This window comes from Nyctibius grandis, chromosome 10, assembly GCF_013368605.1.
Source record: "Nyctibius grandis isolate bNycGra1 chromosome 10, bNycGra1.pri, whole genome shotgun sequence".
Taxonomy (NCBI): domain Eukaryota; kingdom Metazoa; phylum Chordata; class Aves; order Nyctibiiformes; family Nyctibiidae; genus Nyctibius; species Nyctibius grandis.
The window spans coordinates 5,367,041-5,393,727 of record NC_090667.1 but is presented as its reverse complement, the minus strand read 5'-3'; the positions used below and the strand labels follow the sequence as shown (position 1 = coordinate 5,393,727).

General features: G+C 40.0%; 1 protein-coding gene across 3 annotated transcripts in view; it reads right to left on the bottom strand.

Annotated features, from left to right (window-relative positions):
• Window positions 1-11,104: 11,104 nt before the first annotated feature.
• CNOT6 (CCR4-NOT transcription complex subunit 6) overlaps window positions 11,105-26,687 on the bottom strand; it is a 34,046-nt gene continuing 18,463 nt past the window's right edge. For 2 of the 3 annotated variants that reach the window (XM_068409138.1, XM_068409139.1), the window contains exons 4-12: window positions 23,228-23,313; window positions 22,165-22,269; window positions 22,008-22,076; window positions 20,380-20,537; window positions 19,716-19,870; window positions 18,576-18,730; window positions 17,384-17,614; window positions 15,853-16,055; window positions 11,105-15,170 (exon numbers count right to left, since the gene is read on the bottom strand). In XM_068409138.1, coding sequence (XP_068265239.1) covers window positions 14,958-15,170; window positions 15,853-16,055; window positions 17,384-17,614; window positions 18,576-18,730; window positions 19,716-19,870; window positions 20,380-20,537; window positions 22,008-22,076; window positions 22,165-22,269; window positions 23,228-23,313 — 1,375 coding nt within the window. In that variant the 3' untranslated portion in view covers window positions 11,105-14,957. The remainder of the gene's footprint in view (window positions 15,171-15,852; window positions 16,056-17,383; window positions 17,615-18,575; window positions 18,731-19,715; window positions 19,871-20,379; window positions 20,538-22,007; window positions 22,077-22,164; window positions 22,270-23,227; window positions 23,314-26,687) is intronic. The other variant, XM_068409140.1, reaches the window with a different exon arrangement.

Genomic DNA, 26,687 nt, shown 5'->3' with positions numbered 1-26,687 from the left:
GTGGATGCTGGGCTGGCGTTCATGGGACCTGAATGCAAAACAGTCATTTCTGGGGTTCCCTGCATACCTGTGCTTCTGTGTTCTCACCCACCTGACCATGCCGACGGTGCTGACTGTTCTTTGCCTGGTGCTGTGAGACTGAAATGTGAAAAAAACCACATGTGCGTGTTACAACCATCCAGCACGTAACATATATAAAACAATTCAGTTGATGTCAATGCTACTCGGGATGTCTGTAGGAAGAACAGCATAACCACACTGCTGTAAGGTCCCGGCGTGGTGTGGTGAGCACGCACCCAGCTCATCCCTCGCTGCTGTGTGGAGACTTCTCCGTCCGGAGACACCATCTCTCATCGGCACTTTCTCCTGCAGTCAGAACCATCTCAGATACCTGCGGTTGGCACAGCGCTCTCCGTAGCCAGCCAAGAGAAGTAGGTGAGAAAACTGCAAAGCAATACTAGCATAATTATTATTACTACTACTAGGAATAAATCTTTTGGCACAGAGGAGAGCAGAGGGACCAGGCCGTTTGTTCAACCGCAGCTAGGATGGGAAATACCACTGGAAAGCTGCAATTACAAAAATGCTCACAAGCGATTTCTAAACCACACTTGAGCAGATTAAATCAGAAGGCAACTTCTGCTCGGTACCAACACGAGTGTAAATTCGCTCGAGGATCAAAAGGTGAGCATATTTGAGCTTCTCATTCTCACATCTCTTACCTCAGATATTTTTTCTCATGTTGAAACTCATCAACTGCTTCTCATCTTCATTTTTGAACTAACCACACAGCAAGAACAAAAGCGAAGGCGGCTCCAGCTTTTATTAGAGCTGATGGAGAAAGTTGAATCAAGGAAGGTGTCAGCCCGCTCTGCCTCCTCCGCACCCTTCCCTTCCTTCTCAGGTTAACGCTGGGATTCAAGTGATGCTTGTCCTTATTGCTCTGCTGACATTTAATTTCTCTCCATGCGGATATTTATGACACTAAGTCTTGTGCCAACTGCATGTATCACTGCTTTCAACAGAGAAAACAAATAAAACTGTTACTTCGAGCTGCTGTTTCCATTACTGCAGAACCATGGGTGGTTGTTTTCAGTGCAGGGCTGGTCCACAGCACATGACCTTATGCCTTGCCACCTAAACAGCCTCTCACCTCACCAGGTCACCGACAGAGCCAGCTCCCAGGCTCTTTCCCCACACATCCAGTGCCTTGCAAAGCTTTTCTGCCTTGTCAGGGTCAGGCCTTCTGTGCCCAGGACCCAGGCAACTGCTTCTCTTCAAACCAGCCAAGCTGTGCACCAGCAGGTCCCTCTGGGACAAGCACTGTAGCTAAAATACCCATCCTCACAGCAGAGGCACGAAAGGCCCTTCACACCTCATCCATTTGGCAGCTGATGTCCAACACTGTGATTCTTAGCTGCCACATAATCCTGTGAGTCTCTCAAACCCCGAAACTCATCAACTTTTCCAGCAGAGCTCCCTAGAAACCTAAAACCTGTGAGCAGGGACCGGAGCACTGATGTGCCGTGTCAGAGGAGAGCCCAGCCACGTGGCTCACAACTCAGCCATGCCTGCTGCCCCCGGCTCTGCATATATTTCAATACCCAGAGCAAAGAGGTGCAGGAGCGGGTTAGAGCTGCAGCTCAGGACACCCTGGGAAAAGCCTCCTGCTCCTCTCACGCAGGACAGGGAGAAGAGCCATGGTCTGTGGGGCTGGGGTGAATGGCAGGGCTGGGCTCAGCACTGGAGGGTATTTATGAATGTGGCAGCGGTTCCAGGTTTGGTCAGCAGCAGGCTGCTACGTGCCCGTTGAGCACTAGGTGTTTGGGGTTAGGTGCAGCAAGGCTTGGAGCAGATTGGCTTTTTCTGGAGCATACTTTTTCTTTAGTGAATATTGAGGTTCTCCTCAAGCAACCAGGTTTTGTGTGAAGCCAAAGCTGCTGGGATGCAGCAAAGAGGGGGACAAACAGAGGCACAGACAAGTTAGACATACACCTGGGGCCATCGGGAAATGCTCTCCCTCTTTTCCTCTGTACAAGACAGTGATGGTTAAGTAATCACCAGTTGGGATAAATCTGCAGAAGTCACAGCCTGTTCAGAAGTGCTCTCAGACAAGAAAGAAAACCTTAGCTAGGAATTTAGGTCACGGAGTGAGATAAAAGCCATACTGCTTCCGTGGCCAGTCTCATGGCAGTCTCTGCATTTGAAGTCACTGGCAGAAAAACCTAATTTATTGAGATCATCAGAACTGCCAAAGGGATTTGGATTAATTTGAATGGGGAATTGGTATCCAGATCCCACCGGCAGCTTTCAGTCTCAGCCTTCGCAACCAGTTCACAAGCAATTTAGGGGGCTAACATGCAATTTTGCTTGCATGATCATGCAGCCTTTTATGGCTGCAAACAGTAAATGCATTTGGACACAGAATATCACCAGCAGAATTTACAAACCAGAGACGGCGAGGCAGAAACAGAACTGTCCCACGCTTTCCTCAAATCACTGATCAGCTCAAACCAAAGGCGAGGAAGCAAAGGCTCTGTGAGCCTTGCTAATGGGATCTGATGATTAGACCCGTACAATGCAGGAGCAGCTCAGAAGCTCTTCCAGCACCACAGCACACAGAGACCCTCATCCACCGCAGGAGGGGACTTTCTGTGCCAACACGGACAGCCAGGAAGATGGGTGATGATCAGAAACTAAAATATGAGCCAGTACAACATGAATACAGACAGGGATAGGTCAAGAACGGGTCTCTTTCAGTGAGAATATAATGACCAGAGACAAGCTGGAGCAGATTTAAGGTCTGGACATGAACAGGGCGACGCAGGAGGCACATGAGTGAGATTAGTAAAAGCAGTTTCTAAATAGGTCTTTAAATGTGAGCTCTGAAGTCAGGATAAAAGCAGCTATTTTTGTTTTAAGAAAAAAAAAATCCAGCTCTTAAAGCTCCAAGAGAAAACACAGTGCCTAATTTAAGGGGATCAGACCAGATCTGACCCGAGGCAGAACGCAGGGTCCCTCTGCTTGAAGCAGAGGCTTTGTGAACAGCGCATCAGGATTTCCCTGTGCCCTGAGGTACCTGCAGTTGGGCCTAATTGCTCATTGAGGGCATATTTTAATTAACCTTGAGCCTTCCTAGGTGGAGAGTAATGATAAATGGTGCACAATGAAGTTAAACTGCATTTAGTGACTAAGCAGGAATCCCTTCGCTTTGAATGAAAACCTCGTATGTCCCATCAGCAACGTGATTAATGGCATTTGGAGCTGTAACCACGGGCAGAAGAGGGATCAGAAATGATGGCTGAAAGCTTTTCTGCTTGTGTTTGCAGAGTTAGATCACTCAAGCACAGCTCTCTGCCTTGCTCACCAGAGCCCACATGTGTTTTTGTGGCTGGCATCACTTATGTGGGCCACAGTTGACAGCAGTGATGACCCCTGAAGCACCACATCTTGTGCTCATGGCTTTTTCCCATGCTCTGGGATTGTCAAGTATCATTTAATTTGCCTGGCATGAGCTAGAGCTGATGCAAAATACATGTTGTGTAAATAGAGTTATAATGTCCCTGGCAATCGCAGCCTTCCTGGAATTAATGCTCCTGGAGGCAACGCTTCCGAGGACTGTTGCGAGGAGCTGTAGAAAAACTGGGCATTTTTGGAATACCATCTAGTTGCTACATAATGTTTGACCAAATGCCATTTAAAATCAAAGGGAGACCCTAAGTGCTTTGGAATGGGCTTGTAATGGGAATAATTTTCTGCTGCATTTAAAGCACAGATCTCTAATAGCAGCTGATGAGGGAAATAAAATTATTAGTTTATTTATTTGTGTGTATTAGCATTTTATCAACCATTTCTTGTCTTTGCTTTTAAATTACTACAAATCAGCTGAGTTTAGCTGAATGTTTTATTATTTTTCCCTTGGTCACAAGTACGTAGGAGAGAAAATGGCTTCTGGTTTATACCAGCAGTACTGGGCTGCAAGTTTTATATCTTTCCAACTCACTCGATGGGGCATCGAGTGGAGCTCACCCGGCTCGTGGCTCAGCTTCAGAAAAAGGAGAAGCTGCACCTCAAGTGTCCAGACTCCAAAGCAATTACATGAGAAACACCAACTTTGCTTGAGATGCTCTTCACGTTCCCCCTCAGCTCATGCTATGGAAGCATCAAACTGCACAGAAAAAATTGTGATGTCTGCTCACAGATGCCCTTGGCGGGTTCGTAATGCCAACTACCCCCCAGCTGGGTGCTGTACAAGTGCATGGAGGGCGGCCGCCCTCGACTCGCTGAGCCTATGAGCCATTCAAACCTCATTAGTGAGATTAGCTGGGTTCTTCAGGTTAAGGCTGATCTACATGAAGAGCAGAGGAACCTGTGCATGGTCTTTGCTCACAGCAGAGCCAGACCTGTTAGTCAAAAATATTCCTGGTCTTTAGGGCAAGTAAATGTAAGCACAGGCTTGATCATGCCCAGTTTTGAATGCAGAAACACCCAGGTCCTACTCAAGACCCCAATTTAAGGACAGAGCAGCTGACACTGCAGTTAGCAGCAATTTGGTAGCGATGGCAAAAGAAGTTTCCGCTCCTTCCCAGGAAGAGCAGGTAGGGATGAGCTGGAGAAGCTGCAGCTGGGGCTTTGCTGCTGCTCCCAGGCACCTGCAGCCCTTGACCTGTCTCTCCAGGCTCGGATGCTGGTTGCTGCGTACACGCTCAGCGATGCCTCTGCTCAAATGCGGTTTGTTGGAACAAGGGTATGCAGATGGAAAATGAAAAATGGGACAATACACAGAGAAAGCACCAGGCCTTCTTGCTGCGCAGGGTCAGCTCCTGGAATTAGTTGCTGCAGGATGTCAACAAGATAAAATTTAGCAGGCTTCAAGAGAGGATTAGACAGTCCTGTGATCAGGAACATTTGTGCAATGCTAACAGGGTCAAAGAAATACAAGAGAAATTAAGCGTTGTGCTTCCCTGAAGGGCTGAGCTGGTAGCAGCTGGATTTAAAACAGATTCCTCCCCACCTCCACTTCCCAACGTTTTTATAGCAACAAGCAAATAGCAGGATCTATTGCAAAGTCTCTTCTCTTTCCTTAGAAAAGCATCACCTGCTCTAGGAAGTCCCCGAGAGCCACAGTGATGACTGGTCCATGATACAGCACGTGGTGAAACCCTCCCCTTGTAATTTCAAAGGTAGGAAATGGAAGTTTTAACGTCTCTGCTGCCTCTGTGCTTCAGATCCAAACATTTATCAAGAGAAGAATGAGCTGCACAATGAACCAGCTGCAGATGAGCCAGTTGTGTCTTCACCCCGAAACCCTTTTCTAAGCATAATTAACCAAATTAATTATTTAACTATATGATAGCATCAACCAGAAAAACATGCAGGGGTAACAGCTGAATCCAAAAGCCAACACTAGCAACATCGTAGGGAATGCTGGGGGGGCCATGGTTTCTGCCACTGAAGAAAGGAAGAGAAATTGGGTCTTGCTGCAGGTAAGCAAAGCAAAAACCCCAGTGGAACACGGACTTTGCTCTTCACGTGGGCAAATACACACTAGCTGCTCCATTGAGGTAGCACCTGGAGGTAGCTACCATGGAGGCAGCAGGTGTCAGCTGGGGTGCACTGTATAATCTTTTCCAAAATATTCTTTTTCATTAGAAAGATGCTGATACAGCCTTTGCACATTTTTCTGACACCGTAAAAATGCTCCTGGCACAATACGCCAGAAGGCATGGAGCACTGCGTGTGACAGCAAGGGTAGTAAAACCCACTCCGAGCTCATCAGTTCACTTGATTAAATTTCATTGTCTTCAACAACAGAATTCTGACAGAAGTGTCTCATTAAGCCTAATGCTGGCAACAGAAAATTACCTGGTCACCTCAGTCCAGCAGTGGAAATCTTTGGCTTCTGTGCCCAAAGACAAAACCTTCTTCCTACAGTCCATTGCAAAAGATACGGGATAGAAAGGAAAGCATGTCAAAATTCAAATTTCATCCCCGTAGGCTTGGCAGAAATTTGGGATGCCCACTGCCTTCAAAATTTTGGTATTTGAAAATAAGGATGAAAACAACTGCTGCCAAAATTGCCAAGGAAACAAACCCTCCCCAACCCTCCCCACCAAATTCTGTTGCGTCCAACGCCGTTTGGTCAATTCCAGCAATTTCAGTTCAAAACGAAGTTCAAACTGTTTTGCAAAATTGTATTGTGTTTTCCGTTTTCCTCACTGCATGCTCGTCCAGGAATAGCAACACTTAATATGAGCTGTCACAACTTTGTCAGACTCTAAGACACGGTGGGGCCACAAGGACCCAGCTATCAGACAGAACTCTCTAATTAGGATTTATCAGAATTCTTTCTTTTCTCATTAACAGTATGAAGGGCTACATTTACACAGCAGTTTGCCACGTTTGTGTTTTTTTTTTCCCCTAGGGAAGTGTTTCTTCCTTGGATCATAATAAAACAGTTGGGCTATAAGTTTTTACTGCTCCTGGTACAACACAGGGACATCACATCCTGATCCTCACTAGCTCCCAAACTATTTCAGCTCCGTTGTATTTCAACAGACAACATGGACTTCTGTATCTTTATGGATCAGGGCCTTTGCAGCTGTATTTAAGGAGCCACTGCTTTCAGTATCTTAGAGTATTTTTAAAATCACTATGAAAACAAAGTGCTGCACCGCACCATTTCTTTTACTGTGGACAGAGGAGGAAACCACCCGCCCTACAGACTGAAGGCACATTGCTCAGCCTGCTGTGGAGAGGTGCTCCGGGCAGGACACGTACTCTGTGCTCTTCTCACACCCTTTGATCTACCTGAGTGCAGAGCAATCGCACCCCTGTGACGCCTCCTCCACACGCTTCGGCTCCTGGGAGGTGATGCTCACCTGCAGGACACGAGGGAGCAGAAGCAACCCAGGATCTGTGCTGGGGATTGCAGCATCATCCGCTCCACAGCCCGGACACCCAGGACCTTCAGCAAGCTACTGGCTTTTTGAGTTATTTTTTGCTTTCTGTAGAATGGGAATAATTCTTACTTAGGAGAAGAAGAAGGATTTGTAAGATGAGCCAAACCTATATGAAAAAATAATTGTATAGAAACAGATTTTTCATAGCCAGCAAAGGATTGCAGTGGTAGAAGAGGAGCACGTGCTGCAGCACTGGGTGGATTCTTTCTCTTTATTCCTTTCAATAGTTCCTACAGGACATGAGTAATACAAAGACAAATGTAATGACAAGGCTGGCTGTCCACTGAAGATAATGTAACTAGATGTAGCTGCAGTTTTCACACTGTCAGATGTGAAAGCTTAATTAAATTGTACAGCCATACCAAAGACTCAGGACTGGACCCAGCAAAAAATGTAAACTCAGCTCAGGGGAATGTGAGCGCCCGTGTTTGGTGCTGCCGGTCAGACACTCGCCCTCCCCACCTGTGCTGGTTTGGTGGGTTAGATCTCAGGGAAGGCAGTCTGTTCTACACGCACATGGGGTAACTTCATTTTTCGTACTCCTGGAATACCTGTTTTCCCAGTGAAAGCCCAGTGGAGTTAATGGAAAATTTCCTGTTGGCCGTCTTGGGCCAAGACTCAAATTTCTACCTTTTGTTCATCTCCCTCCTCCCTCACTGGTCCCTGGATGAAGGGTTCCACCTAAGGGAGAAAATGTTACCCAGAGTAATCCCAGCCCTTCCTGTAGTCTATTACTAAACTTACACCAGAAACACTTCTAGTTTAATACGTGCAAGTGTTTGCAGGAATAGCCCACACTAATGCAGAGGTACAGCCTCACAGAGAGCAGCTAAGGCAGTGTAAACCTTCAGCTGTTTCACACACTGTCTTAAAACACTGCGAAGGGAATGAAAATACAGAAACTCATGAACTGAGAAACTGAAAATAAAAATGCAGTTTGAAGGATAAGCATGTTTGACTTGCTCTTCTCTCACCAGGCAGCGCACCTTGACTTCTTACTGGATACAGTTACTATTCACCGAAAAGCTCATGACCAGGCCAAGACCAGGGAAGTTCACAGGTGTTAACCAAGGCACATATTAAATATCTCCATTTGCATCCTTTGCATGGTAACCTGCAATTCCCGTTTCTGAGATTTCAGCAGCAGCTCTTCCATGGATGGCAGCATATGCTCCATGACCTGTCTGTGCACAAGTCTGACTGACAAGAACTGGGTTTGCAGCATCCCAACACCACACACTCTCACATGCCCCTGGAGCCTGGCTCATGTCCCCACAGAGCCCAGAAAACTGCAGAGAGCAACTAAACGAGGAAACAAAAGGTCCAGCCTCATCAAGCGACTGATGTGTTAGAAGCAACAGTTCTGGCTTGGGGGTCACCACACTGCCAGACATGATGCCAGGCAGGATCTTCGCCCCCACACTGCTCATAAGAGCAACTTGTATGCAATTCCTAACACTCTCCTCTTCCACTGCTTGATCTGGGAGAGGTGGGAAGGGAAGACACAGTTAAAAGAAATCCCCATGCATCTCTAGGCTTTCCCCCATCTAATCTGCACCCTGGTGATGTCTTGCTGCGAGGGTCACCAAAACCAGCACACAGCTTGGTTCAGGTCTTTAGATAAAACAGGTCTTAGCTCTCCTGGCCAAAAAAACCCCAGACTTAAGTGGTATGCTATTTTTTGAAAAGGAAGAAGGGAAATAAAATCAATAAATCCAGCCTCTGAAGAGCTATCAATACCATTAGCCACAGCAGAGAAACTACCGTTAATTCACTATTGGCACCCAAAGGGAGCAGCCTGTGCCTTGAACTAGAAAAAAATAGGAAAAAATCTAGAAAAACTAGAAAAACCAAACTAAACTAACTAACTATGAAAAAAAAGTGCTATGAACAATTAGCTGAAGCTTAAATCTTTGTGGTCATTAAAACCTAGCAGGCGTGTACATATGCTTTCATTTCTGAAATGTATGGTTTTTTACAATAAACATTTAGCATTTTTACAAGAAATGAATACTGTCCACTGACACACCGGGAAGATTTAACCAGAACACACCTTCCTATCTTTTAAAAATTGATAACCTGTGAGAATACTGGGCTTATTTTAGAATAAGAAAACATTGAAATACACCAAAGGTCCCCATAGCTTAATTAGCTTTACTGCTTTCCATGCAAACAGAGTAAGTGAACATTTAGAGAGTGAACAATTAGTGCCTCTGGGTTAGGATGGGAAGATGAAAAGCAAGAAAGTAACCAGAACACTCACATTTAATGAAGTACAGTTTCTCCCAAAAGGTCACCCAATGTACCTTGCATATTCTTGTCCTTTCCACTTACCTTTTTCTCAGCTTCTCCTCCTTCCCTCTCTCTCTCCGGGCTCAATTCCAGACGTTTTAAGGCTCCTCTGCTCTACCTGTGTCAGTAGAAAAGAAATGCCATGCTATCACCTGCACTGATTTGAGAAATTCCCACCCTGTAAGGCACAAACTCAACTTTGTACCACCACTGAAGAGCCAGAGGACACGGGGTATGAAGGACCAGTAACTAGGAATCTGGCCAGTGATTTGGTATTCAAGTATATTAAAATAGCTGTAGTTATTTTACTGCAAGGTAACGAAAGACAAATTTTCTCATACCTGACTTAGGACCGCAGGACACAAGCTCAGCTCAATCCTTTGAGTGAGAGATGCTGTTTTCCATATACACTCTCTGGACAGGACACCAGGCTCTCCATTAGTTTTGGCATGGAGTTTCCCTACAGATACATCTCTCAGTACTTACACGCCAGATTATCAGATATTATTTAAGAGCTCAACAAGTCCAATTTGGAACCATGTAACAACTGTACTCATCTTAAACCATAACATTAAGTAGATTAAATGCAGCAAGTGAAGACCCTAGAATGATTTTACCACTGAGGACCAAGTAGGTAATTTTTATTCCCACCACGACAGCTGGATTTATAAAGCCAATATTTAATTGGCATGGACATTACAAAACCAACTGCTGCTACTGGAAAAGGTTCGTTCCTGGGCCTGAATTCCCACAAATACGTTTAACAACAATTCTACGAGCCCCAGTTTCAGGATAGCACTCGAAGATACCTTCATGCTAAGGCTCTGTGCACACAAAGCTTGGGTTACCCGCCCCATCTAGTGGCAAGACTGCAAATGTGACAGTGGGAATTAAAATCTCACCCCAGAGACAGAACCAAAGAGAAATCATTGCTGAAGTCTGGAATGGACTCATCTCTGTTGGGGATTTACAGCTGCTTCAAGACAACAAATCTTAAAACCACAAACAAGCTGAACGCTCTGGGGTGTGTGGTATTAATGGAAACACTGAACTAGATCATTTATTTCAAAGCAAAGCAGTGCCAACATACTGAACGTGAGTTCTGAAGAGACGCAGGGGTGCCAGTGAGATGTCTTGTGTGCTTCAGTGCTTACACAGCAAGTGTGCTCAGATGTTTTATGTTTTCTGCTGCCAGTGATGGGAACATCATATAAAACAGAAGAGTCTCCATTGTTACGCATACACTCTGGTACAGAAGAAACCTCCCCCGCCCCTCAAAAGAATGTGATATTAAAATAAGCTAAGGATGAGAGTTAGCTTAATCTCATTCCTGAAAAAAAGAAAGATGCAAGAATTCTCTTTGTTCCCCTTCTATGGTAATTAATGGAATCTTTGAACCCCTCCCTGCTGCCAGACTCCAAGTCTCCTCTGGGCTTTCTAGGATGGGGAGGGAAGAGGAAGGAAGGAGCAGGGTCTACTGGACACAGACAAAATCTGTGGACCCTACACCGCACAACTGACCTCAGTGACTGACCTGGGAAGGTCAGAAGATGGCTGGATACAAAGGCATGGAGTTGAGATCCAAGTAGGTTTGGACACAGGTTTTCCACAAACTCTGGAGGCATTACTAACCAGGTCTTCACTTTGCAATCCAAACCCAACTGTTTCAAGTAGTTTTCTGGTCTGCAGATTAGATTACAGAAAGTACAGGAAAATCTTTCCAGGATTATCCAGTTCCCTACATGCTTCCATTTTACCCTTAACACATTTCACTCACTTCGGCTGTATGTGCAACTCTTCAGGAAAAGCTTTAGGAATTAAGTTAAAATATGAATTAGACTTCAAGAAGGTTTGAAACAGATATTGGATTTATTGGTCAGCTATGAGTAGGAAAATACATTGGTAAAGAAAAAGAAGACCCTGTATATAAATATAATACTAACTAGTTAAAATTTGACCAAGAAGAAAGTTCCACTGAAGAGAACAGTAAAAGCCCTTGTTTACCATCAGACCATATTCAGTTTCCCATTTATCTTATTGAAGAGCTGCCTATAGACAAATGCAACATTCTTTGAGCTTAGTGCAGATAATGTGCTGGTTTTTGTTACATGAATGGTAAACAAGAGTTAGTCCAGTGCATTACACATTATACAGAAGTACTGTGAATAAAGACTAAGATATTCTATTTTAGACACTACTTAAACATACCAAGACACTTAAGTATTACAAATTTATGCAACCAAAAGAAAAGAATAGCAGTTAACATACTAAAAAATACTGTGTCCAGATGGATGAAAAAGGCTTGCTTCTTAAGCGGTTAACTGAATTTTTTTTTAAGTTTTACAGTGTAATTAGGTTTTTCCCCCGCCCAGTGGTATTGTAATTATTTTGTCTTTCATACAGGTTTTGAGCTGTTTTTTAAGTCTGCTCTAAAAAAAACAAACTTGAAAGATCTGCTAAAGTTACATCAAAGATACATACATACAATGTTCTTAAAGTCAGTTCTGTCAAATGCCAGTCAAATTTATTTTTTTTTTAAAAGCTGCTAAAAGGACAAAATAATTACAGCACACACTGACTTATATGCTCTTCCCCCCACTACTCGTGTTATGTTAAAAGCAGTAACTTGTGGTATTAGTCTTGTACTCTAATCAATTCTTTTAGTTAAAGGTATATTTCAATTTACACTTTGACACCCAGAATTCTTGGTAAATGTAAATAAAACTAGACAAGATATGGCTGACTGTACTTTAAGCGGAAAAAAGCCTGGTGTAACCTAAACAAATCCTTTCAACCCCAAGGATGTTCTGTGACTTTTACTATATGTGCTTTTACAGCAAGAACACTGAAGGTACATTATGGCAACACCCAAAACCACCTCGAATAAAAATATTGCAAATAACCATTGTAATGTTAAAAACTATGAAGCAAACATTTTGATTTTGTGAAGACACGGTTTATTGCCTTATTCTATGTTATAGCTGGAAATTGAGACTTCTGAGTTAGATTTGTTTGACACAAGACTATATTTTCTTCAAAAGATTGTTTGACAAAGTTTATCTCAGCTCTGTTTTGGTGCCATCTGGTCTTCCCCTATATTAAAAATATTTCTCCTTCCTTCAGCCCCCAAGTCACAGCTGCAGTCCAGTTAAAACCCAGTGAAGTCAACGGAGTGTCTTCAATGTATTCAGTGGGTTTTCGATTGGGACCTGACGGACTAGTGTAAAAGCTGGAGGAAACGGTTATTTAAATGGACCCTTAGACTGTAAGGTGACTAAGCAGGAACAGTTTTGTCTCCAAAAGCACAAGGGACCGTATTTTAACATGCTGTCATAAATTCAAATATTGTTTAAGAGTAAGCAATACAGGAGAACACATATTGGATAAAGCTCAAACCTTTAGAATCTAACAAGTGCACTCAAGCTCCAGCATCTATTAAAGTAAATTATCCCCCTCTAAGAAATACAAAATGAGTAAGTGCTTCCCTTCCCCTTCTGTAAAGCTTTCTGGACTCATTACACAAGCCAGATAATCAGAAAAGAAAAATAGTTTGCTCAGTTTGACAAGCTAAATTGGCTCATCATCACTGGAAATTGTCATGATGTACATTACCAAGACATCATTAAGGAAACAGGAGTAAAACACCTTTTATTCACACTTTACAAAAAAACCCAAAAAAACAAACAGAAAAAAAATAACACTACGCATTAAGTCTACTACAGCAATACTACCAGCATTTCAATGTACTGATTATAAACTGGACATGTTTGGTGTTTTCACAACTAAAACCAAAACAAAATAACCCCAAGAGATCAGGTCCCAGACAAGGATTCAAGATCAAAATTTCTCCTATTGAAATTTTAAAATGTACATTTTACACAACCGAACTGTTTGCAATTTTTACTTTCAGCTTAAAACAGAACGGTTTGAGCACACTTATGTGCTGACTACTTTTCAATAAAATTTTGAATCATTATTACCAATCCACTCTCTTATATATAAAAATTCACAATATTTAGAAAGTTTTCTCTTAATGCTCAGTGTCCTTTTGCTTCCCTGCCCGCAGCTGAAACAAAAGCTGTTTAAGACCAAGCTCTCTATCTCCATATTTTTTTTTTACATTGATTATTCAAGTTGTATTAGTTTAAGGAGATGATAAATTCTCCCTTCTAGGATACAAACAGACAAGTTAAATTTGTAAGCTGTTATGTACTTGGCTTCATGACACAAATGGCACTGAGGGTACACTATAACTTTAGTCTTGCTTGACACTTTAAAATAAGACTTGGTCACTTTAAAAAAAAAAATGATCTGAAGAATTGTCTTTGGGACCTGTATTGAAAATGCATTTATTTTACACTGCTTCATCAATAGAAAATGTAGGGTTGAGTTTTTTTTCTTCAAGGAATTGTACTTTCTGAAACTCAGGAACACACTTAAACGAAAGAGAATTCACATGATAGTAATTCTTAGTGGGAAAAACGGCACTGTGCAATGACACTGAAAGAAGCAGTGCATGGGTATTAGAAGCTAGAAACTGTGTACCCATAACCTGAACATGTTCAAAAAGTGTGATATTCAATGCTTCACGAAGGAAAAGAAGATGCCACAGCTTATACAAAAGTATCTTCATAAAATTTTCACAAGTGTTAACATTATTTTAAAAAAATAAAAGAGGATGCACAGGATCTCTCTGCATGCACAGGCAGTGCTAGTTGAGAACAAATTTAAGCAGGCACAGTGGAGATAGGACAAGTATTTAAAACAGAAATGAAGAAGCTATACACAAGTATCCCTAAATTTTACTTCAAAAGTTAAGAGATGAGAAAAATATCTGAGTGTATACTCATCAGCAAGAACTTCCAATCCATACAGGTCTACTTATACTCACTGCTTAGCTTATCTGTTCTGCGAGAACTCTATGCTTTTCTCTCTTTTTTTTTTAAAAATCAGAAATAGACAGAATGTATTTAGTTATCTCTGTAAGATATTAAGATTTCATAGGTTTGGATTTTAAAAGCAACGTTCTCAATTGAACATAAAAAGTAGTACAAAAGGGCTAATGAAACCCAAACAGTGCAAATCATTAGCAGAGAAAACCTGTGACAACCTCTTTTACAAGCTGGCCTTTATAACACATGAAAACAGATAAAAATTTAGCCTTAGTTTACAATACAATCATTTTCCAAATCTGATTTTTCTTTTTTTAAAGTACAAAATCTCATAAATCAGGTTTTCTGTTGTTCATATACAATCAATAAAGGCTAAATTCAAATTCTATATTTTACAAACAAGTCTGAAAAAGGAGGGAGTGAAGTACGGAAGAATGTTCTGTGGATGTTCCTACTGGCCTCAAAAAAGTAGTGCTACAGATAACTGTGCAAAGAGAATATACTGTATAACAATTCCCTATTTCAAGGCATGAAAATGTCACGTTGGATAAAAGAAACAGAAAGGTTAATTGTAACGTATTAAAGAAAGGTGCAAAAGCACCAATCGCTGTCGAACAGTATACAAAGTATATTGGGCTCAGAATTGTGTCTGTTGATAGCACCTGGCTTTTACTATGTCTTTAGCAAATAATTAGATTTAAGATTAAGATTATTAAGAAAAAAAATCCCTGTTGGCCATACCTCACTCCTCTATATTCAGATTTTACAATTGTACAAGTTAGATTGAGGTTGCCCTCTAAAATGTACTTGACTACCTCCTGCCAGGGAGATGGATTCCGTTTACAGGAGGCAGGAAAGGCAGCAAAAGCTCCAGTTGTGCAAAAAGTGAGAAGTGGTCAGAAGGGATGAGTGGATGCGGACAACCACTTATATTGTTCTCTATTAACCAATGATGATCCAAAGGTCCAAGAATGCCAAGTATGTTTAGCTGAGGTTTAGAGTAGAAGATGTAGTCAATAATACCCTAGAACAAGAGAAGAAATAAAAATCAATTATTAATATATATTTATTTTTGACTCAAGTTATTCTTCCAAACAAAAGGGGAGCTCAGTATTACGAGTAACTGAAATGCTACCATTCCTTCTCTACAGCACATCATCGACTTAGGAGACTTCTGCTTCCTATGTGCCATGGGTTGCTCAATATAGATTAAGAAAAGAAAAGAAAAAGTTCTCCTCTGCCTTTGTGGGTTGTAATTTCCAACCTCCTCCAAAACTTCAAATCACATTCTTCTGATTTTGAAGAGGAAAAGAGCCATCTCTGCTTCCCCTGGGCAACGGAGCACTGAGAGTTTTCCAATAGCAACATGGATTATTTCCTTGCAGTTGACAGTTTAAGTGCCCCCGTTGTACTATTTAATTTAGCTTGGAGTATTAAAATACAAAATCTTCCTATTTACAGGGTAGGTTAACAGCACTCCAACTCTTGCAAATCTATTACAAGTTACAAACAAGAAAAAGGAAAATTTGGTTTCTAGGAGACAAGTGTTGAGCACTCTAGTTCGCTATGTTTTAAATATAAACTTGGTGAATTTACTGTTAGCTACCCAAACATTAACTTCTTTGTTAAACAATTTCGTACAGCAAATCACATTAGCAAACTTCAAAATGGAAAAAACTTTTCGAAAATATCAGCCAAGTCCTTACCTTGAAGTCAAATGTGTAATTTGTATAAGGCATTAGACCATTCTCATAGGCACTCTTCAACTTGAAACCATGTGTAATTCTTCCATTTGTTGTTCCATTTTTTCCATTACAGCTGAAGTTAGTAAGACTTTCATTGTATCTCAGTTCCTTAAAATCTTTGTGGTTTGTCTCCACTCCACCAGTGCTCAAGTACTCAACAACACCTATTAGGAGAGACACATCCACACAAGAAGGTATTAACAAGCATTCAGCAAATAAAAGTGTGTAGGTACTTCGAGTCATACATGCAACTTTATGCTTTACATAAGCAAAACCTTAACACATATACAATACAGTCAGCAGTAGTTCTTTTAAAATATTGCAAGACAATGTATATCTATGTCAAGAGCAAATGTCACCTAGAACAAAGAGACATGCTTTGATTAGGAAAAAATGAGGAGGTTAATAAGGAACAGACTAGGGGGAAGATTAAAAAAGTGGAAGTAAAATTCTACAGATGCTAGATAGTCAGCTTCCTCGTCTCTGTGCTGGAGTCCTGGCTTTCAAAGTTCTTCAGCTAAAACGTTGCAAAAAAGCCAACTTTGTAACACTACTTCAAATAAAGTTAACTTCAAAGAGGCTGCAAAGCCAAACTGACAGGATTTGTGTCTTGGAAAACGATGATCATGCCTCTTAATTTCAGAATAGCTGTGTTAAGGTTCTGGAAGGTAAAAGAAGCAATTAGCTGTTCTGAGGACACAACTGGACACCTGAACTGGCTATTGCCACTAGCGATACTTGCCTTCCTGGGATCAGAAAGAATCAGACTTCCAGCACTGCTGAGCAGTAACTGCTCCTATCAACCCTAACAGATGTTAAAAGAGTTGCCAAGCAGAGGCCAGAAGGAAGGGGACCAGGAATGGAGATTATTATTATATTGACCATCAGCAATAAGAAGGAAGGATGGCTCTTGAGTTCAGCACTTCAGCTGGGTACCTGAGAAAGCCAAGAAGGCAATCACTGAATCTGTTCTTTTCTTGCACTTTATATAAAGTTGTCACCAAGTCAAAAAAAAAGCTGTATGTTAGTAAAGAGCTCCGAAGAATCGCTTTCTGGTAGGAGATGTATTGAATTTTACAAGTCCTAAAACATTTGAGCTGCAGAAAATGATTGTATGGTGGCAACTTTAAAGAGAAGAACTTATCTTCCCACACTTAAAATTAAGAAAACCCGATTATCAGCAACATACTCATGTTTCCAGTTATTTTTGGAAGATATTTTCTTCCTTTCCATTCCTGTATTGTAAGATAACAATGAAAATGCTTCTGAAAGACCAGACATAGCTACACTACTGCATAGACAATAAGGTCACCCACAAAAGAAACAGTTCTCTCTTTTCTCTCTTCCTTCTATTTTCTCAGTACCTTTAGAGCTTATGATAGCAAACAATGTATTCTCTAAGTTGAAAACTCCTTTAAAAAAAGTGAGACTTTAAAATTTAAATTGTTACACACTTGAAACAGTCTAAAAAATTAAGAAATAGAACTCTTACCAGAGTCTGGTAGAGAATTGAGATCTGCACACAGTACAAGTGGAATGGTTCCAAGTTCTCCCGAAACACCAGGTTTGAGGCTACGAGAAGCTTTATCAATAATGTTCTTTACCTCGGACAGGAACATCATAGTCTGAACCAGCTTCACATCAGAATAATCTGGGTCCCAATGCATATGTGCATTAGCTACAAGAACTAGCTGCTTTTCCATCCCAAGATGTGGCTTTCCAGCTAAAATTTAAAATCAGTTATTTACTTTACATTGGCAGCAACAGAAAACACTATCGTTGAATTTTAAACAATATGTTTGAGGGGAGGAAAAAATAAAATAAAATACCAGTATAACTTGAAGAGGGTTAATACCATTTAGATTAAGAGGGTCATACAACTCCTCTTACATTCACTAAGTGTTTTAGTTGATATAAAGCAGTAGGAATAATTGTGTTTCACATTCAAGACTACTAACAGACAGACTATCTTGTTACAGGTAATGCTTATGTATCTAAGAATACTGTGAATTAACATAAATAACAGATAATCCTAATTACAGACAAATAGTGTCATTCTAAAAAATTACAACAGTTTTCCTCAGGTTGTGATCGTAAACAGGCACTGCTCGTATCTTATTAGGCAACGAGCTCTGAATTTTAAGTTATCCACGTTATAAGTTACCTCTCTTGCTCAAAGTGCTTCTTAAAAGGCTTGTTTGTTAGAAACTGAATTAATAAAATATCATTTAGATAAATGTAACACAGGTTGAGTAGGTACCCACTGCGATACTTATAAAGCCAATTTGCATTTCCTAAATTAACAATGACAGGGCAGAACAAACAGGTTGTGTAAGCAAGACAGTGAAGAAAACAACAAGCTAAAATGATGCAGATATATGATCCAGAAACACACATCTAACACTAACTGATTCTTTGATACCTGTACATAACTTCAAGCAAAAATCACTCAAACTCAACTCTTTATATTTTTTAAGCAAAAAGGTGTAAGTGGAAAAAAAAAAATCTTCACCATTTCAGCAATATGACTTTTCCTGAAAGCCTCTTTGGAAATAAATTTGTCTGAGCATACAATGTGCAAAGTTATATTCATCTGTAGAACCTAGCTTCTCTGGTTTACTATAACAAAAGTCAATCTTTTCATTTACAAAATCTATTAAAAAATTAAACTAAATAGCACTTACATGACATTTCTATCAATTCCTTTCGCAGTTCTAACAATACAGCAACTCCAATGTTATCTTTTGTCATAACTCTGTTCAGCATAGCTTCTGAACCTTCTGAGTTGGCCATAGCTAGTTGATTGAACTCAACAGTATGTTTTTGAACCAAAGTAAATCTGAAAGAGAAGCATCATATATGGTTTTTTTTTCAGCAGCAAGATACAAAAGGATATGTTATAGATAATTCTCCTTTTAATTACAGCTCAAACACATTTATGATGTGAAAATCTCAGCCAATCCCATAATTCCATAAAATCCTAAAATGAACTCAAAGGATACAGTTTTCCTAGCAATTTTCTAGATATCTTATACTAACTTAGTTTCAATTAAAAGATTTTATTTAAAAAAAAAAAAAAAGAGGAAAACAAAAAAAGAGAGGAACACAATAGAAAAGGAGTGCTTGTTTCTAATTCTGTGCCAGTTTCTAGTTCAAAGATGCAGGTTTAATAGAAAGGGACTAAATACTTTTTCTGAGACAAAAGGTATCAAACCTGGCACCTACATTTACTTGTGGACACAAAGGCACGCAAGCAGGAGGAGGAAGGGAAATTATTACCCTCAGATCCTAACAGTTGTACAATATGACACAATCAGTAAGTGCTGAAGCTCTTAAATAAGCAAGCAGTGATATTAAGTGCCTTGTCTTTTGCTTTATCAGAAGGCTAATGTATCAAAAAGTCAGTATCATCTGAGGTCTTATTTCAGCACTTTGGGGGATTATCAATTCCTTTAGTCAAAAAAAAAAAAAAAGCAAGAAAATAAGACATTTGCTTTATTTTTCATTATTAACATCTAATGGCTGGGATACACACACTCAACAACTGAAGTGTCATTTAGTGACCTCCTAACCTGCACTGCTCTAACAGAACGAAATTTCAACTTAAACAAAACTTCAGGGTAAAATTTTCTATTGCTGTTTACACGCAGAGCGATTCCTCTCATACAGACCACTCTTTGTAACGACAGAAATGCTCTACAAGAAACACTGAATGGCTACAAAAAGGGCGACTAATGCCAAAGTGTTGAGCTATAGACTGATCTGAGAAACTCTGTGAAAGAGAGCAAGACACAATAGAAGGCTTTGCAAAACACATCACTTACTTTTCTGTTTTGAAAAATATTGCACAACCATCAACATGTTTTCTTTCCTGTTCTGACATTGTCCTAGCTCTAGATTTTGGACTGAAGAATCCATTGTAGCCACGTTCTTTCAGTTCTACCAGGAAAAAACTGTAGTACTGTTCCGTTTCAACCTCCTATAAAGTTGTAAGACAGCACAGCATGAAGGTACCATTAGCAAAATACTGAAGACTGATATTATTTAGACTCTTTGGAAGTGTAAATCACTTTCAAATTAGATTTAAGGGAAAAAAATTGTAAGAATTAAGTACATCAGAGAATGCAAATTTGAGAGCAATATCCCTATTTTAAGAAAATATAAATGAATTTCTCTAATCCCCAGAGTTGTGATTATCTCAAGCCTTTTATTTGAAAATGTATCAATTATAGCCCCACATACACACGCAGGCACAAAGACAGCCCCACGTACATTTCTTTGATCAGCAGCTGCTGGTTCACATTCCAACTGTGTGGGCTCAAAAGCATTCTTTTGATGTCAAGCAACAAATAATGTTCTAAACACCACTTTTTTCGTTTGTTTGCAGAAGGTTTTGAAAACAGACCGTTTACTGTAAATACATTTAATGTGGAGAAACCAGTACATGGGAATAAAAAAAAAAAAAAGAAATAGTAGTATATCTTTTACCTGAAGACTTATGATGTCAGCATTGCAGCTCAGGATTTCCTGCATAATGGCTTTTTTTCTGTATTCCCAGTTCAATGCCCAAGATGGACAATAGCCATACAGCTGCCGGGTAGCATATTTATCACAGAGTACGTTGTAACACATGACAGAGAACAAGGCTGCAGGACAATAATTTTACTTACACACTGATATATTTAACAACAACAACAAATGTATATACAATTATGTTCTCTGTTTTTGTCTTCTGCAAATTTATCAATTCGTGCCTCATTTGCTTCAACTAAAACACAGCACATGTATCTATACTAAAAAAAAAAAAATTGCTAGTCCTTCTAGGAAGATAAATTACAAGTTTCAACTTATGGCAGCTGTCTTCTAGCATTTAATTAGAAAACAAAACCCAAAACTCCCCTTTATAAGGTTGGTGCAGTAAATAGCAGACAAATGTACTTTATGCTAAGTGGTGCTCTACTGTGAAATGCCTAAAACAAGGTAAGTGTATGTGAACAGTTACATTTGCTAGCTACACAAAGATCTGCAAACTCTTCAGGTTATTTAAAATCTACCTTAATTATTACCACCACAAGCTGTAACAGATCCATAGGCAGGGTAAGGATCCCTTCCCACAATGAAAAAGCACAGGTAAAATAAAACCCCAAATGTTTCCACCTCAAAACCCTCACAATTCAGGTGTAAAAACAAGAAACATCTACTCTCTGGATTGATTTGGAACAGGAGTGATAATGAGACAGTTTGGGGCAACTTGACAGGTAGTCCAGCAGCGTGGATTTTGGCGTTTGTTTTGTTGGAGTTTTTTTGTTTGTTTTTAAAAAGCACTAAGGAATTTGCAGTACGACAATGAGATACTTGGAAGCTTATTGGGAGCTCCTCTCAAACGTGGAGTACAACTCAGGAAAAAGAAGCAAGACAGTTGTTTGAAGATTTAGCAAACTGATGCAACATCTTAGGCTGACTGGGGGTCAAAGCTCAGCATTTTGAAAATAAATAGGTGACAGCAAAAGACAAGCTGCATTAACATCATGATCTTTGAAGCAACTGCCTTAATAAAATCAATAGGGGAAAGTAATGTACATCAGTCCCTGAAAGAGAGGGCACTGTAATAATTGAGAAATACACTAAGATTTTTGGTGTGCAGGTAAATAGAAAAGTCTATATTTTAGAAAATTCATGCAGAAAAAAATAGTAAACAATGAAACATGACCTGAATCCCAACAGCAAGAAAAGTGCTGAGTCAAAGATGATACATTGGTTCCATAAATGAAAAAAATTCTACATTTTGGGGAAATTATGCTCATGTTCTGCCATTTTTTTATTCTTCAACAAATATTCAATTAAGTCTGTTATAACTGAACTCTTCAACTAATTGTGGACAACAGTTTCAATTCCTGTGAGGAGGATGTTAATTAAAAAGAAATTACTTTATAGTAAAAGATGGGTAAATCTGGAACTGGTGTTCCAACTGAGACAGAACTACTTCAGCTGGCTGGTCAGCACTGCACAGATGACTGGTTAATTTAAGCATTATTATTTTTTTTCAGCACATAGTACAGATCAACAGCTTTTATAAAAGAAAAAAAAACGGAAAAATCCTTAATGTGCTACAGTACCTGTTGGTCTTGTACGGTCTGGTTCTTGCAACATAATCCAAGATCTTGGAGGTGGTTGTTCTGTTGAAACTATGGGAATATTTTAAAGTAGAGATACAAGTGATAATCACATTTATTTTACACAGCAGAAATAAATGTTTTAAGAATGATCACTTACTTCTTTTTGCAGTACCTGCCAAATTATCAAGCAAATAATTCAGTAGCCTTCGCGTCCCATCTGGTTCCTGATAAAGGTTCAGAATATCCTGTGTAAGCGGATTTCCTGCAAACAGGTTTACAGAAGCATTGAATAAAATCTACGAACCATTATGAACTTACATATCGGTGTTTAAAGCTGGCATCTCTGAGAAAAGATACTGCATCTACTATGAAGTACTTTGAGGTTTCAGATCTCAGGCCTTCAATCCCACAAAACACTCGATGTGTGAATAGCTCCAGGGAAGTTTAACCACGTTCCCTCCTGGGTCTGTCTTCTGATTGACCACCCCAAGGGTGGTCACTGGACCTAACAGTAGTGAGGAACTGGCGTGGTACAACACGCAGGCAGAGCTGGTGAGGCCAAACACAGGAGCCACCTCTGCTCGCTTTACTCCATGCGAGTGAAACACCCGCCATCTGCCAAATGCATCAGCAGATTGTAAAGGTTTTCACGGACAACGCACACCGCAGTTATCCAGTTTTAGGGGGGAGAAAAGCAGACTTTTGAGACTTAACAGTGTTTAGAGGTATAGTATCATTCAGTGCTCCTGATTTTGTGATTCAAGTTCCCCTGTGGTCAGCAGTTTTACAGCTACATTCCATATAGTTCAGAGAAAAAAAAATTGGAAAAAGATTTAAATTGCTGCTTGCATAAGCAGCACAGTACCCTACAGCAGTACCCAGCACGTTCTCTTTCTGGTTGGAGTTGAATATCTACAGTTAACTGCAGACTATCTCTTAGCTAAAGCAGCACTGTATCCAACCCCTATGCAAGCAACAGAAAGCTTCTGCTCACCCTGCAGAAAGAGAAGCAAACCTCTTTATATGTGGAGTGCTTCGCCAAACTCGTTCTTTTTCTTTTTTACATAATCCCTAAATAACAATATTTATAAATGTGGTGTAAGCAGCTACATCTGGGACTGCTATTCAGTAACATTTTATGAACTAGCAGTCTGCAGCCATTACATCTCAGAAGCGATATCGTTAAACAAAGCACGGATACCAAGAAAAAGTAGTAATACCTTTCAGACCCAGAGTCTGTAACTGGAACAGTTTTCCCAGCTCAAAAGGTAAAACTCGTAACAGGTTGTTATTTAAATGTAGTTCCCTGTAGACAGAGCAAGAATCACATAGGGCTGAAAATGGACCAACATTTGTCTTCGGCAGTACAGTACAAGAAGTTTAACTAAAAGAAAAACAATATACTAGCAAACCACAACATTGAAGAACTCAAAGACTAAACACCAATAGTGAGGGAAATCCTGCTGTGCTCAAACACACACACACAGACAAAATACATATTACGCTGAAGTACAAAGGAAAGTAGCTGTTTGGTGAGTTCACCTTAAAAAGTCAGAAATTTTGTAAACATTAGCAATAATTATATACTTTAATAACTACAAGCAATGAAGCAATAACAGCTCTGACAAACCAGACCACGAAACAGTTCAGCTATGATTAAAGGCCAAATAGAGGGAAATTTATCCCAGAAAACAAATAAGCAAAAAATCCACGACCAGGATAGTACAATTAGAGCTGTTTGTTTTCATCATTTCAGCGTTACAACAAAATATGTGCTTTTTAACTTGCAAAAAGAATATGCAGACAGGAACAGAATTCATGTCGTGAATTCTGATATCCCAAGGAACTGGTCAGAGGAAGTGGACTTGTTAGGAGCTTTTCACTTTCCTAAACGCATTCCCATCTAAGCACTGAAGACTTTCCTCACCATATTCAATATAAAGTTGCTACTTCAAAGTGTTTACAACTTGATGCCTGGAAGAATATTTTGGGGCAAGAAAAATGGGAAAAAGTAACAAAAAAAAAAACACAACCAAAGAAAGGAAACCTGGATGTCCAAAGTGACCTTAGCTTTTTTAGATTTCTACAAGACAGCATTTGAAGCAGAGAGACGCATCTCTTCTTCTAGCCTTGCATTTCAGAAGTAAACTCAGCCTGGTCCTTCCCTAACAAGGACTTCCTGAGAAGTTCCTGAAGAATTATCTCCATTTCACTGCGTATTTAGAAACCTTGGTAGAAGTAAGGTGGCTTGTTTTAGAGACACTCTGGGGTGTGGAATAGTGGAAGGCGGCACAGGAGGGGATTTTCTTATTATTTCACAGGGTTCTCTAGAAATGTCAAGTCACTGCTCAAACAATTGCCAGACTATAACACACCTTGCCAACGGGGTTTTTTTTCAATATAAAAGATATATTGAATATTTTAGAGAGAAACTCAGAAGCCCACTGTGTCATTCTAGGGTTTCTAAGTATGAATGAGGCACATGGTAGGTAGAAAAGAAGATGGGGGGGTTAAAAAAAAAAATCAACATCTCCACTAGTTCTCAGCATTTCCATAGACATTTGAGATTTAAATTTTAGGAATTATATTCTATATGACATTATAAAGCTACTAGTTTATTCTTTAGGAAGCTACTTTTTCCTCTAAGAGTTTTTCAAAGCATTGCTGAAGTCTAAAAAAAGTTTTGTATGAATTACAAAAAAAAAATACTATATTATTCTAGAGGAAAAACACCGAGATGGAAGAATGGCACAGCAGTAGGTATCATTACACTTTCTCTCTTGGATGAAAGAATTATTTTTTCTAATGATCCCTGCCTCTGTGGAACCCACCCCCTCTACATAGCAAAGGGGCTCGCAGCAAATCCCACCAGTTCTTTCAAGCCTATCAACAGAATCTGTTTTACAGCTGAGCTTTCCAAGATAAGTGTTACAGCGTTTACTTTTTCTCCTCTTTCCACAAAGATCAGAAATCCTGCTGCTCTCTCTGATACCTCTTTCTTCAAGTACCTGCAGTAAAAAGGGAGATGGAAGGAGCCTTAGGCAAGCTTTGCCATACAGACCAAAGCCAGAGCTCCAGATGCGGGAGCTGGAAGACCCGTTGTTGATTCTCAAGTGTGAGAGCACAAATGATTTCTGTGGCTCAGGATATCAGCAATGCCCAGTGTTGAATTACTGTTAGCTTGAACAATTTCCCAGAAGCTATGGGAAGTGTCTGCAGTAAGAGCCAGCCCGAAACAGAAAACGCCAGAACAGCTGAGACCTGCAGAGTGCTATCACGTAGGACGCACTCATGGGTTTTTCTTCACTTCCACCCCAGGAAAAGAAATCATGGATCAGCTGCAATTACCGAGGACAAAGAGCGCACACTGGATTAGTGCACTAGCTTTTCACATCTAGAGATCTGGATTCAAGTGTTCTGTTTAGGTCACAAATAGAAAACTAGCGTGATCCTAGACATTAGCTACACATTTCACATCCACAAGATTTAGCCTTCTCTACTGAGAAGAGACTTCGGGACTTGGAAGAGATGAAGCTTCATAGAATCAGCCAAAAAACTGGAAAAAGCACTTGGGAAGAAGGTGCACTATCTTTTGGCACTACTGATGACTACACGGTGCTAAGCTAACTCCATGAGTATTACGTTTACAGCAATATTTTAAAAGGCAAGAGACTGATGAAAATAAAAGGATGCTAATGAAACAAAGATGAATTTGAGAATGTTCCAGTAAATTTAAGATTGCTAACTCACGATATCTGAGGATTGGGTAAAGAGAGGGAAGAAACCTGTTACTAATAACTGCTTTTAATTGAAACAGTAACACAAAGCTTTCTTTAGAACAGACTACTTCACAGCTGAAAACAACCATACACCACACTACGAAACAGAGTTGCCAATTATACTCTGAAAAGCAAGTTCCCATTGCTCAGCCTCTAAGGTTGAGGCTTCAACTGCTTTGGAATTTGAGCTTTTAGTACCAATTTAATCAGCTAGTTTAATCCTCCCCAACAGAGCGGACTTTTCTAAAGTAGAAGAAAATGCAATGACTGATATTTCTATGTGCAAACTTGCTTTGCTTCCAGTTGCACTAAAGCTGTGCTGGCGGTCCATTTGTCTATTGTCTTCCTTTTTACTTCTAAAAACATTCTCGTTACTCTTAGACTCAGCGTTTTCTGGATTTGAGAAAGCTGTCCATAAATGTCTTCAAAATTAAAAGCAATGAACGCAATTACTCGTAACTGCCTAACAAACCTAAGGCTCTTCGAGTCAAGGGCAAAAGAATGTTGCCTGTAAATATTTACTCTTATATAAATAACTTACATATTTACATAACAGTGTTTTTACAAAGTGAAATGCTGCAGCCTTAATTATAATCTAAATAGGCATCACTATTCATGTTTCACTTCCAAAAGGAGGTATCACTCCATGCAAACTTTGCACAGCTTGGCATTGCAAAATGGAGTAAAAAAAAAAAAAAAAAGGTGTGTTTAGTACATTTTTTTCTCCTCCCTAGTTTGCAGAGGAATGCAGTTACATGATGTCTAATATCGTCTCCTTCCCACCTTTGCTAAGTTGCAGTTGTTATAACAGAATAAGAACTATTGTTAAGAATAATTACTAAAGATGAATACAGAGCAAAGAAATGTAGTTAGCATGATTACGAATGTTTAATCTGACCTT